This window comes from Xiphophorus maculatus, chromosome 18 (assembly GCF_002775205.1).
Source record: "Xiphophorus maculatus strain JP 163 A chromosome 18, X_maculatus-5.0-male, whole genome shotgun sequence".
NCBI classification, from domain to species: domain Eukaryota; kingdom Metazoa; phylum Chordata; class Actinopteri; order Cyprinodontiformes; family Poeciliidae; genus Xiphophorus; species Xiphophorus maculatus.
Window position 1 is genome coordinate 19,351,724 of NC_036460.1, and position 13,430 is coordinate 19,365,153.

The following is a 13,430-nucleotide window of genomic DNA, read 5'->3' on the forward strand; positions in this document are numbered from 1 at the left end:
AAGCCCAGTTTCCTTTGCTTAGTGCCAGGCCATTGGGCTTGTGAGACATCTGTTACTCCTGGTTTTCAGCTCTATATAATTTTTGGTAACACTTTATTTGATGGGTTGAGAATAAGACTGTCATGACACCGTCATAAACATGAGTAAGTCTTCATGAAAGTGTCATTCAGTAAATTATGACACTTTTAATACAAAGTTTAATACAAAATGTCTTTGTTATGACAACTTATCATTAACCAAGAAATCATGATCTGACATAAATTTGTTATAAAAGTATTACTGATTAAACTTAAAAAAATCTGTAGCTTTATGTTATTAAAGCTAAAGTTTAATCAGGAATACCTTTATAGCAAATTTATGTCAGATCATGATTTCTTGGTTAGGTTTGGTTAGGTTTAATGGTGGATTTTCCTGTTTCTGTAGCCATGTTGTGGCTTGCCTTCCACTTGAGAATTAAACATTCAGATATTCTTTGCCTGCTGTTTTCTGCCAACTCATCCTGGATCCTACCACACCAGTGTACTGACAAATCGGGGTAAAATAAAACACCACAAATAAGAGTACTATTCAGCTAATAAGTGGTAAGATCAACTTGGGAAGGAACTGCTGACGTATTATGGCCCAGGCTTTGGAAAATGTCAAAGAGATGCTGAAAATTGCAGGGAGAAAACATTTTGGTGCAGCAGTGACATGTTTATACAAATTTTCCATCTATGTTGCATTGCCCCCCCTCTAAATTTTCAAAGAAATAGGAAATGAAATCTTTCTTGCTAAAATCTTTCAAGTTTGTAAACCATAAGTTTGCATAACGACAAAAAGTGCTTTGTACTTTAAGACCAAACCAGCCCTCTCCAGCACTAATGCCTGCAACATTCAGTCATGTGCCCTTTTACACAGAAAGCTGTTTTTATTCTGGTGTGTCACACATCTGCTGTCAATAGACCCACCAAAACGGTTATAATGTATTTTCATACGATCATGAGAAAAGGAAATAAAAACAGGAAGTGCAAAGTCTAAAAGGAGAAGTACCAGTTGAGGCTTTAGAAACAGGAAGTGTGAAGTGAACATGTATGGGCCAGTATGTTTTGAAAGATCTATTTTAATAACAGAAATAGATGTGAAACTGGCTGACGGGACTTTCTTTTCCTGCCCAACACCCAGAAGAAACACATCAGGCTATAAAAGGCTAAACACTGAAAAGACAGATGAGGTCCTAGGGCGGATATGTGTATATATATACAAATATATATATATGTGTGTGTGTGTTTGGAGGTGGGGGGAAGAAGGGTATCAAGTCAAGGCCCAGGGATATTAAATAAATGTAATTATGTCAGTAACATTTTCCTATGATGTTCCATAGGTTACAAAATTTAATTCTACTGAGTTTCTATGCAGCATAGAAGATATATCTTTTATTAATGAAATTGGCCAGATATATTTATATCCAGCGACAAGCACGTTATGAGGTTAATTGAATTTGTTTTAATTTTTTTAATTAAATTCTGTATTTTTTCAGTCATAGTGTGTAGTAAAGAGATAATTCTCTGAGCCATAGAAAGCTAAAAACTAGACAGAGACACTCAGCTAAATGTAGTTATTTGAAACTATTAAACTGTAAAAATATCTATTTAATACACTATATTAACAGATTTTAAATGTCCACACTTTCACAAAAGACTTTTAAATTATATTATGAATCCTGACAACGTCACTTTAGCATGGTGACATGGACTAGCTGTCTAGCTGCTAGCCTTTCACAACTGTTTCTTTAATTTTGTACAAACTTATTCAATAAAATGTTTTTCTATCACAACAAAGGGAACTATTACAATCAATAACTGTTATCTTCAGTTATATATCTCAAATATGACTTAAAAGAAATGATCTCTTTATTAATGTTATGCCTTGAAATTGGATCTCTGTCTCTTCAAGAAACTCTTGCTCTTTCACTCCACCTTCAGGGAGTCATTACTAGTAGCTCATATAATGAGCTCAGCAAATACACTGTTTCAGCTGATGTTTGCTAATTGCTGCAAGCTAGTTTGAAGAAGCTGAGTCAGGGAATCGTGAAAGATGGCTGTTCTGTGAGGCAGAAGTTGATAAGCTTGGAAATTGCAGCTTAGAGTAGGAGCTTCAGCCTCGAAGGCAGTAACACAAGGTAGTTTGCACAGCTCAATAGGATTTCTCAAATATGCATGAGAGAATCAAGGAAACATCCCAGATATGTTTTTGATGTAGGAATAACATTTTAACATGATGTAAAGCTAAATAAAAGTTGATTTTGCATAATACTGCCCCTTAAAAACAAAAGACTCATTACCTTTTGTCAAAGTTAAAGGTCTGACCTTTAACTTTGACTTTATGACCTCATACCTCATACCTCGTGATGTCCAACATTACTGAGTTGGACATCACGTAACTATCGTGTGACAAACATGCACCATTGTTATGCATTGAGTTAGAAATATTGGTGGTTGGGAAAAAGACAACGATCAAACATTAATGAAGAAGAATCTAAAAATGGATGCAATGTTTTGCTATTAATGGTCAACATTACAAAAGCTAGATAAAGTCTAAGACTATAACTTTTCACAAGTCAGAAAAAAGTTTTCATTTAAAAAAATAATGAACATTTAGGAAGAAGGTCATGCATCTCAGCTTGATTAATTACAACCGTATCATGTACCTATGCTCCACAGTTCTCTGTGTTTTGCTTTGGTTAACTAAGACCCACACCCGCTGATGTGATGATGACAGATCATCATTAGATCAGGTGTTAAATTAGCTGACCAACCACCGCTCCTGTTCACGCCACCACTTACCAATATTTGCACAATTGACATCAAGTTATAAAACATAATACTGTAATAAACTGATTGTTCTGTTTGTGGGTTTTATGTTCCGTTCTTTGCTTGGGAAATTCTCGCATGTTTTATGGTTTTGATGTTACTGATACACTTGTACATTATTTCTTCACTGCTGCCTAGTGGAGTTGTTATGTGGTTGCCACAGCAACAAATGTGTGAGCGCTGAGTATAGCTAATAGGAAGAGAGTAACAAGAAAAATTCATTGTAGCACTATGCAGCCACAGTAAGTTGTGAAAGTTCAAGAAGTGACAAACTTAATTTGACTAATATTCATAACAATAATCAAAAAGGATAAGATATCTCATGACGTATTTAACAAGCTATGGTTCCTATAGCGACAGTTATGTAAAATTAAAGTAATTGTCCAATATACAACTAAAATTTGTTTAGACCTTTCTTGCATCTTGACAGAACTAACAGAAACCAAACTGTTTATAGATTTATTTCCAGGGAGACACATGTTTTACATATTAAAACATTTACAATTTTCTCAGACAAAATATTATAGAAATCATACAAAAAATAAGGGTGCTATGACCATTATTTCTTGTATGTGGGATGTATGACTATCCCACATTGCAATGAAAAGTATGGTTTTCTTGACGCAGTGAATAATAATGGCGCCTGCAGGTGCACATCACTAACTATCACAGCTAATATATTACTGAACTGGACAACTAATAGGCGCTGTCCGAGTCAGTTTCTCTAATTCTACTTTTCAAATGTATATGTTTGAGTAAAATGAACATTGTTCTTTTATTCTATTAACTACTGACAACAATTTAGTATGTATTTGCAGAAAATGAGATATGGTCAAAATAACAAAAAAGATGCAACAACACTAATGTTCTAACTCAGGAAGAGTTTAGAAAACAATATTTAGTGGAATAACCATGAGGTTTTCAATGGGGTTCAGTGCAGTGGACTCTTAATTTTTTCCAGAGCCGTATGTCAATGGATATGACCTCAAGCTTATCTTGGCAATGGGTTCAGAGTCAGTTTATCACAAAGGACTTTATGATTATGAGTCTATTTAGCCTGATCAAAGTTTAACCCAAATTTCTGATTTACAAGACATAAACTCTTGGAAGAGTACAATAAAACTTGGTCTTGGTTATACAGTCTTTATAGCATCCGTCCATTTATGACTCAGCAGTCTGACCAAAGACTCTAATTCAAGGAACAAATCTGGTTTTTTAGAGTCCACTAAAGTCTACAGATGTACTGTTTTGTGCTTTTCACAGTGCTTCATTCATACTTTATTTCTTGTTTTTATTAAGTAAGGAAACCAAAGTGAATCAACTTAAGTCAATAGCAACATGTGCTGTCACTTATAACTTCCTACTTCTACACATGTTGTTTTTGAGCATACCTATATGTGATTATTAATTCATCATCTTGCATGGTACTTAAAATCAAACCACACTAGTGAGACTTGAAATGTTCAGATTCCAGCATAGTGATACTTTATCATTAAAATGTCAAAAATATTTCCTGAGGCCTTGCTTTAAGACACATCAAAATCTCCATAAAAGCGTGCTACTGTAAATGGGAGATTGTCCTAAATCCCTCCAAGGATACCTTTAGTACCAAAGAGACCCACTAGTGAAAGTAAAATTCGAGAGAGGAAGAGTGGATCATCAGGAACTGAGAAGTGGTGAACATAGTCGACAGAGAGGGGGGGAAGTTAGGGGATTTTTACTCTGCCTTCACCCTCACACACTGCTCTACTCCTCCACCTTCCTCCTCCTCCTCCTCCATCTCCTGTGTCTGCTCTCTGTTGTGTTTGCGTCACACAAGTGGAGTTAGATTACAGCACAGTAGGAGGGGTGAACTGGAGCCTGTAGCTGAGGAATGTAACTAAGTGATAGAACATGGCTATAAAAGGATTGCACTTCCCCTCCGATACTCTGATGTCACAACACAAACATTTCCTCCTTTCTTCTCCTCCACTTCGCAGTTATTGACACTTCCGCCAGTTATCCATAATTTCTCTGGAGCCCACATGCAGCTCCTTTGACTTTTCTGATAAATCAGTCAGTATTTACTGTAAGAGAGGAATAGTTTTGTGTTTTGGTAAATCACATTGGCAGACAATGGTCTATGTGTTGTGCCCACATTATTTTATACCCTGCTGTTAAAGCTATCATCAGGGACTCCAAAGCAACACAACATAAAATGATTATGATATGCCTGTTTTTTTTTTTGTTTTGTTTTGTCATGCAAGAATGTGCTTCATTTTTAATTTTTATTTTTCCTTGTGAGTGTTTGCTATTGTGTGTACATTTTGTAGTCTGCTATTAAAGGAATTGCCTTTTGGAGACAATACATTATGTCAATTCAGTTTAAAAGGGGTCTTTAAAAGACAAACAATTTATCAATGTTGTGTAATAGCCAACTTATTAAAATATTATTTAAATCAGATTTGTAGCCATTTTATTCATAGCACTTTATCACATTCAGTTTATAATATGAATCTATCAAAAGTCTGAATTACATTAAAAGTTTCAGAGATCATTCTGAAAAAGTTGTTACATATTACATAGTAGTTCTTTGAATATTTGTTCCCTTTATCAACTGATATGCCAACGTAAAGACGAGACAACTAGCAACTTATAAACAATGTTTTCGGCAGTCACTCAAACGACGTAGCAAATAATCAACTATTTTTTGATCAATCTGTCAGCAGCATGAAATAATTTTGCTCAAGGATTTCTATTTGCACACCAAATAGGAAGCTACAATTCACTGCAGGGACACTGAATCCAAGAGCATTTACACTCCCAAATGCTGATGCTGATCTTTCTACCTTCATCAGTTCCCCTCCCTTTAAAAGCTTTGACCCACTTACTTAGATGCCCAAACCTACCTTGGTGAAGTGACTCAACACTTGTCATTTCTCACTTTTTCCTGGTGCACAACATAGAGCATTAAAAAAAGCATTGAAATCAAACATCACAGGGTAATAACAAGTAATTTGATATGTCAGATTTGGTTATTACTGCCACCTGTAATGACAGGATTTGTCTCTCCATTGGTAGTGTCACACATTAAAAAACAGCATCTCAAAAATACAGGATCATACCAAGTGAAATGTGTGCGAACAAACTGAGCGGTTTCTTAGTATTTTAGCGTGCTCTGACCTCTTCCATGTTATTCTTTTCCAGGAAAAATAGTGGTATTTTCCAATGACCTTGTTAGCGAGAGGTAAAGCTTACATAACGGACTCCGTCACACTCTGAATGGCTGACGATGTTTTAGAGCTAAAGGATTTCTCAACCATAAATGTTTAATCCGCAGGTTGTGACAGACATGGTGGGAGGACGGGAGATAGAGTATATGCTAAGCAAACGCTGCAAGTAGACAGACAGACAGACACCCCCACACACGCCTACACACACGCATACAGATAAATACTTGGTTACTAGGTTCTAACTATCAACAGCAAAGCCTGAAAAAACTGCTGACTGAAAATCCCTTCATTATCCAATGGGAGAAGAAAAAATGTTAATGCTTCACAACTTGGAAGATTTTCTGAGATTTATGTCTTATAAACCAGTTGTTCCTGCGATTAAACTCTTGGGACTCTGGTTTAAGATTAAAGTGTATAAATTACCTGTCTGTTTGTTTCAAACGTTTACTTCAGCCTATTCAGACAACTCCGTCATGTAGTTTCATTGATAATGTTGTACTCCATAAAGGGCAGCAGCTTTAACAGGCCTGTCTGAGTCCATGTATAGTCTTTAGATCAAGTGACTTAGGGGAAAGACTGTTTTGACAGAAGCAGGTTTGTGGTTGATTATTAACAATTTCTGTGTGGGAGTTACTAAATCTATGTTAAAAATCTATGCGGTGCAAAATGTGACATGGAGGGAAAAAAAGCTGAAGTCAATCAACAGCTAAAATACTATTAGCTGAAAAAAAATCCATGTTGTTGTAAATAGTTTAACTTGAAGCTCTTTATAAAAGAATGCTTCCTTTGACCAGCTTGCTGTCACCAGGTTCCTGAAATGTCCAGCTTTGTGGAGCTTTCAGATATTTGCCCTTTTGTTCCACGGGGCGTTTAACCAGCCTAGTCCCGTGAACTGGCTGGTAAGTTAATGTTTGCGAACAAACAAACACATGCCTGCTTTTTTTTTTCATTCTGGCTTTGCTGTTTACACTATGTGGTCATTGTCCATCACCATGGCAACACATCCTGCTATGGCTCGAAAGGGGAACTGGGTTTAAAGACACAATGCGCAATTGTGGCTTAAGTTGAGGTGTACTCAGGGCCCAGTTTCAATAGGTTTCTTCGGAAAATCTGCATTCCTCATGCATTTGTGATGCATAGACAATGGAAATAAATCAATTTCGGTTGTCTCAGCTGTGTTCGGAGCTCAGCAGATGGCATGATGCAGCTTGAGTAAGATATGTTTATAGCTTTAATTTAAATTGATATTTTCATTCTATTTACTAGCGAAGAGCAACACAGCAACGTAGAAGCAAAGTAATTGCAAATGCATTAGCAACAAGGAAAAGTGTGGTAAATAAAAAAAACCCTAATAGAATCATGAAAAGATAATTAGAATGCATTGCACAACATGCTCTGTGCTTTCTCTATATTGTATGTTCAACCTTGGTTACATATTAAAGATGTGAAAAGTTGTAAGTAACGACAAAAAAAAGTTAAATATTATGAGTGGTTTTGTCTTACCTTTTTGCAAAGCACATTTACCTCTTCATACCCTGAATGTTGGGCAAAACCACTACAATATTTTTCAGTTTTCATGTAATAATATAATTATGTAGTATTTGGGCCAGTCTCACACATGCATGTATGTGGATCTAAACCATTCCACTTTAGTTTGCTTGGATGTTAAGGGTCATTGTCCAGCTGGAAGGAAAACCTCTAGTTTCAAGTCATTTGCATGCTCTAATAGGTTTTCTTCCTGAATTGCTCTGTATTTAACTCATTCTGTGTCCATATCAGTTTTAATCAGCTTCCCTGTTACTCCTGAGAAAAGGATCCCAGCAGCCCACCACCATGTTTCAGATCAGGGATGATGTGTTCAGGGTGACACAGAAAATTGCATATGGGACAAAATGTTCAGATTTTTTCCTTTTTGGCTAAAGCATGATTGCTGTGTTTCCTTTGCTGCTAATTGCAAACTGTAAAATGACTTTCTGGTTTTCTGGTTTTCTTGTTGACATGTTATTCTACAGTCCAGATTTGTGGAGATAGGTTCTCTCACATGAGATCTGGACCTCTGCAGCTCTTCCAGACCAACCATGGACCTCTTTACTTTTTACAAAGAGAGCTGGACAAAGCTCTCTTTGTCCAGCTTGTTAGTTTTGGTGGTTGGGTGGTCTGGATATGTTTGGTATTGTGTCAAATTATCCATTTTCAGATTTTAACAGTGCTCTGAAAGATGTTTGAAGTTTAGGGACATTGATTTATAGCTTACTCTGCTTTAAAGGTCACCAAATCATAGATTCTATGAAACAGTGTCATTGTTTTTAAATTGTTTTTATTGTTTTATACTTGTGCATATGTATTAATTGTTTTTATCTTGTAACCAGGTTGTTATGTATTGCACAGTTTTTGCTCAGGTCCCTCTTGAAAATGAGATATGAAATATCTTTATTTCTAACCCTGATGTTGTTCTTTTACTAATGTTCTCTAACAAATCTCTGAGTCTGTTGCATTTGTTAACATTAATTTATACACAGGTTGTCTCTATTTACTTCAGAAGGCAATTGGGTGCACAGTATTCCATGCAACTTATTAGAATAAAAGGTGCTGAATATAAATACAACTCAGACTTCAGAAATTTTAGCTATGAAATGTTTTTGGGAAAAAAAGAGAACTATTTCCTTCTTTTTGAAAACATAAACTCTTTGGTGTTCTATGTCTACGACCTAAAATCCCAACAAACAATCCTAGATAGAAGATTGCATTAACAACATAATAAAATAGGAAATAGTTCAAGGTTTTAAACAATAATAACATGCCATGGCAAGATCTGTGTGAAAGTGTAAACCAGCCTTAATGAACCTCAGAAAAGTTATCGAACTGTAAAAATAACTAAACCACAGTACAAGTACTCTCTTCAAAAATGTAGAAATGGTTTGCGGTTTACTCAAACAAAGTTGCTTAACAAAGGTAATTTCATTGGCTTTCTAAATTTAAATTTGTCTTCCATTTTCTCTGGAACCATCATGAAAGAAGTTTCCACAAGCATGATTTATCTGCCCACAATGTAACATGCAAAGGTTGTTTTCAAATCTTTGTCAAAGGTCACATGTCAGGGTCATGTATGCATACAATACATAGGCTATTATTGCCCACTGTAAAACACAACAATTTCTAAATCCAACACAGGAAATCTCAGACAAATTCAAGCATGGTGCACTAGCCAACGTTCCGAAGTCTTTTTACTGGCAAGATTTTTAAAGCCTTTCTTTCAAACTCTGAGAGGGTGGTGGCTTGTTTGTTGCACAACACATCGTCTCACAGGGATTTTAAAGTGGAAGTTGCAACAGGGTACTTTTGTGAACTTCTGCTTAACACATAAATGCTTCTTGCACAATCTCTAGAACACTTAGCTCGCAAAACATAAATCAATCAAGGCTGGAAATGACAGCAGATGACTTGCTTCCTGGGAAACGGCATGTTGTGTAATTCCATCGCTTTCCCTGTTTCATGTTTGTAGTATTTAACTAACTTTTAGGACATTTCTAAGTATTGAAAGGGATGGATGTATTTCACTGCTGCAGTTTACATAGTGAGCCGTTCTGGTAAATCAGCTTTTGTGCAGTTTAGAATTGTCTTCAGTTTCCTGAATAATTTTAGTGAAAATGAGGCGGAAAAAGAACAGTTTCTGTTGTCAGCCACATGAGTGGAGGGGTGGTTACTGCTATTGTTTTTAGTTGCTTTTCTTGGCAAGCTCAGTCAGTGTTGCACAACTACTAAATCTGAATAAAAATGACAGCAAATAAACATGTTTGTAATTTACATATAAGGTTAGTTTCCTGGTGAGAGCCAGTGAAATCTGAGTGTGAGTATCTCATGCAACTTAAAAATCTTGCAATGAATTTCAAAAAAAAGATTTCTTGAAAGGAAAATATTCTGACTTTTCTTGGAAACAGTTTGGATTATGTATTTTTAACTATAAAATCCCATGTTTATTGCAAACATTAGAATATGGCAGCCAAAACATACAACCTACTAAAGGGATATCCGTCCCTTTAGAAGGTTTAGGTTTTTTCATAGTAGTGTGTTAATGGCTGACAAAAACATGTAATGGAACTGATCCAAGATAATTAATTCATGCTTTCCTTCAGTTTGTCTAAATTTACAATATCTTTTGGTTTATATATTTTTTTGAGTTGTGATGTGCAGAAAACCCAAAATGTAAACTCCATAAAAAGTCAACAAAAAGTTTCTTTGTATTTAGGAATTTATTGTTTGCTTTTCAGGCAATTAAAAATATAATATTTTCTTTTTCTGTTTTTTTTTTCTCTCACATTGCTATTTCACAGAGTTGGAAATATCTCTCCATAAATAAAAGTACAAAACACATAGTTTCTTTTTTTTTTTTAAACATGAATAAATATAATAAATACATTAGTTTAAGTTAACAACAAGAGCCAACCAATAACCAAATGGAATACTGTGGTGTTCCCTGAACCAGGCTGTCAAACAAACAGGGGGGGGAAAAAAAGAAAAAAGCTATAGATGGTGTGCAATTAACAAAGGAGCAAATAAAACAGAACGTTTTACAGAATCAAACACCATAAAAGCATGTCAGGATACAAATATTCAGTTCTAAACTCAACAATCTATTAGCATACTTTGATCCTTCAGCATTCTGCAATATTTACTCGCACCCCAAGTTTTGAAAAATAAACTCAAACATTCTTACATGCATTCTTGTACAGTCACTCATTTTCCATACACACTGAGCAGAATTACAAATGAAGCTTTGGTTGAATGCTACTGGGACATTTTCCCCATTTGAATTAGCTGTAAAGTGCATACAATAGACACGTCAGGTCTCGCTGATTAAGGCTACTGAATCAAACATACTGCTTGTGGCAAAGAGGATGGAAAAGTCTTTAAGGCACAGGCATCATTGATTATCGCTAAAAGATAAGCCATTTTTTTAATCACCACTGATTTGCAGTGAGCTAAAGTATGTGCTGGTAGGGTCAAGACCTGCAGAGGAGGTAATTCTCTTGGAAGACCACATACAAAGGTCTAATAGGCTAAGCCATATTTCTGAGTATAAAAATAAAGTCTGATAACATTCGAGTTCTAAAATCATCTTAGTATGTGTAGTTTGTAAAAGATAAGTTACATTTCTACAAGTGTTATTAAGTTGTCTTGTTCTGAAGAGTTTCAAAAATAGTCAGAAAATAGAAAGGCTACGCAAGTGTCACAGTTCTTTCTCTTTAGATTGCGTTGTCCGATTTTATCTTTAGTCAGACAGGGACAAACGCTCAAACACAGTCAGCCTCTTGGTGGCCGACCCATCAAAAGTTGGAGATTCAGTCCCGCTGGAACTGCTGCTGCTGTAGCTGTCCTCCAAGGAGTCTTCGGAGGAGAAACGCTGCAGTCCAGTGGACCTGGTGAAGCCCCCGGTGTTGCCAGGATACAGCAAGCCACCATCATGGTCCACTATGCTGGGGAAGGCTCTAGATTTATTGTTGGAAAAGTTATTTCCGTGGTTGCACACGCAGCGCGCAGACTTTGACTCCAGGATGAGAGGAATGTCTCCGGTGCTGGTGCGGGTCTGGTGGCTGCCAAACTGGAATGCTGATGTCTCCCTCTGCATAGAGTCTCCAAACACGGGGGAGAGGAGATCTGCAGGAGGAGGGGAAACTGAAGGAGCACGGGTGAATCCCAGGTTGGGATCATTGAACAGTGAAGAGAATGATGGAGGAGAGGAACTGCGGGATGGACCCATGAAGCCAGCAAAGCTGACACTCTGGCGTAGCTGGTGACGTGGGTTGTGGCTGCCAGATGCAGAGGGATTTTGCTGCTGCTGGAATTTGGCAGATGATAAAGGACCACCACTGATTTTCTCCTCATGGATGAAGTGGCAACGTGAGCCATACGGACAGTACCCAAAGTTGTAGAAGGTTCTGCAGGGCTCGGTTTTATACTTTGGGTGGCGGTACATTCCTCTCAGTTCGGCTTCACCATGAGCAAACTGACACTTGCTGCCATACTTGCAAGTGCCGCTCTCCTGGTAGCCACGACACAACTCAGTCTTGTAACGGTTAGAGGAAAGCATTGGTGGTACCTGGGCTGGGAGGTTGGATGAGGGAGGAAATCCTGGTGGGGGGGCCACTGTAGTAGCAGGGCTTGGGGGGAAAGGCTCCAGGCCTTTCAGGTGTCCGATTGAAGGAAGCAGGGAGCTGCTGGGCTCGGTCAGGCTCATGGAGCGGTCAGGCCGGAAGGAAAGCTGTTTTTTGTTGGAAACCAGTGCCTGACTCCAGATGTTCGATGACCAGATAGAGCTGCCATTGTCATCATCGTTAATGTGCTCTGAGCTCGAGCTGAGGCATGAGGAAGCAGGATGGGAGGAGGGAGAGAAGAATGAGGCCGATCGGTTCAGTCGGTTTTGCCCTGGGTTCTTAAGCTGTACGAAGAGCGGCTCTTCATTCAGGGCCAAGTTTGGGAAGTTCTGTAATAGATAATGTAAACAGTTACCACAAAGCATACAGACAATCTGCGAGGCAATACAAAATGTCTCAAATGAGTAAAAAAAAAACACTTATAGATATACTTTTTGAACTTCATAAAGTTTACCAAAAAATAAATAAAGAGAAAGAAAACCCCACAAAAGTTGTGTTTTTACTCACTTTTGCCAAAATGTCGTCAAGCATATCGGACATGCTGTATCCCTTTGACTGCAACAAAAAGACTGGGCTCTGATCCTTGGTTCAGTGTTAAATGCCTGCGTGTAGACTTGTGTTAACCCTGCTCTTTCTTAGCTCCTATTTTAAGGGAGCTAACCCCTCCCTTTGGAGGGAGGGGTTTCCACAGCACAGGCCATGTTCCCGGATGATCCTCTTTCTGACAACTCTTTCTCCTCCCCCTCCAGAAAAACAGAAAAAAAAGAAGAAAAAAAAATGAGAGAGAAAAAGACAGAAGAGAACTGAGTATTTTTAGCCAGCTGTGTGAAATGTTTCAGTTTCGTAGGCATGTGAAGCCGAAGTGGCTTATTTACATAGCTCTCGAAGATACTCTTCTTTAGGGCACAGAGCAAACCAAATGTGCTTATGCTCTCACGCACAAAGTTCCTGAAGGAAGATAAATCCCTCCCAAATTTGTGAGAGATTTAGAAATCTGAAGCATTCAAGCTTCAAGAAAATGCCAAAATAATTGCGTTTGAGTCTTTCTGTATACATAAACCTAATTATACTTTTACAGTATTTGACCTCGTTCCAGTGACTAATACTACACTGTCGGGAAGTGTGATAAATGATCACACAATGTATAGTTTCTAAGAGTTGTTTTTTCTTTTTGTCTCATAGAGAGCAGAATGTATTACTGTACATTTGAGTTTACC

At 37.3% G+C, this 13,430-nt stretch overlaps 1 protein-coding gene across 1 annotated transcript; it reads right to left on the reverse strand.

Moving 5' to 3' along the window:
- Nucleotides 1-10,296: 10,296 nt before the first annotated feature.
- Nucleotides 10,297-12,844, reverse strand: LOC102223313 (mRNA decay activator protein ZFP36-like). Its single transcript, XM_005809028.3, has 2 exons — nt 12,721-12,844; nt 10,297-12,542 (listed from the first exon to the last, which is right to left on the reverse strand). Exons 1-2 carry the CDS (start codon nt 12,751-12,753, stop codon nt 11,331-11,333), a joined length of 1,245 nt encoding a protein of 414 aa, XP_005809085.1. The 5' UTR covers nt 12,754-12,844; the 3' UTR covers nt 10,297-11,330.
- Between the last annotated feature and the right edge of the window lie 586 nt (nt 12,845-13,430).

What these genes read in the sequence shown, in the direction of transcription:
- LOC102223313 (XM_005809028.3), bottom strand. Translation starts at nt 12,753, where the DNA reads ATGTCCGATATGCTTGACGACATTTTGGCAAAA. An exon ending in TTGACGACATTTTGGCAAAA is followed by an intron (nt 12,543 to 12,720) that starts GTGAGTAAAAAC and finishes TATCTATTACAG; the next exon opens with AACTTCCCAAACTTGGCCCT.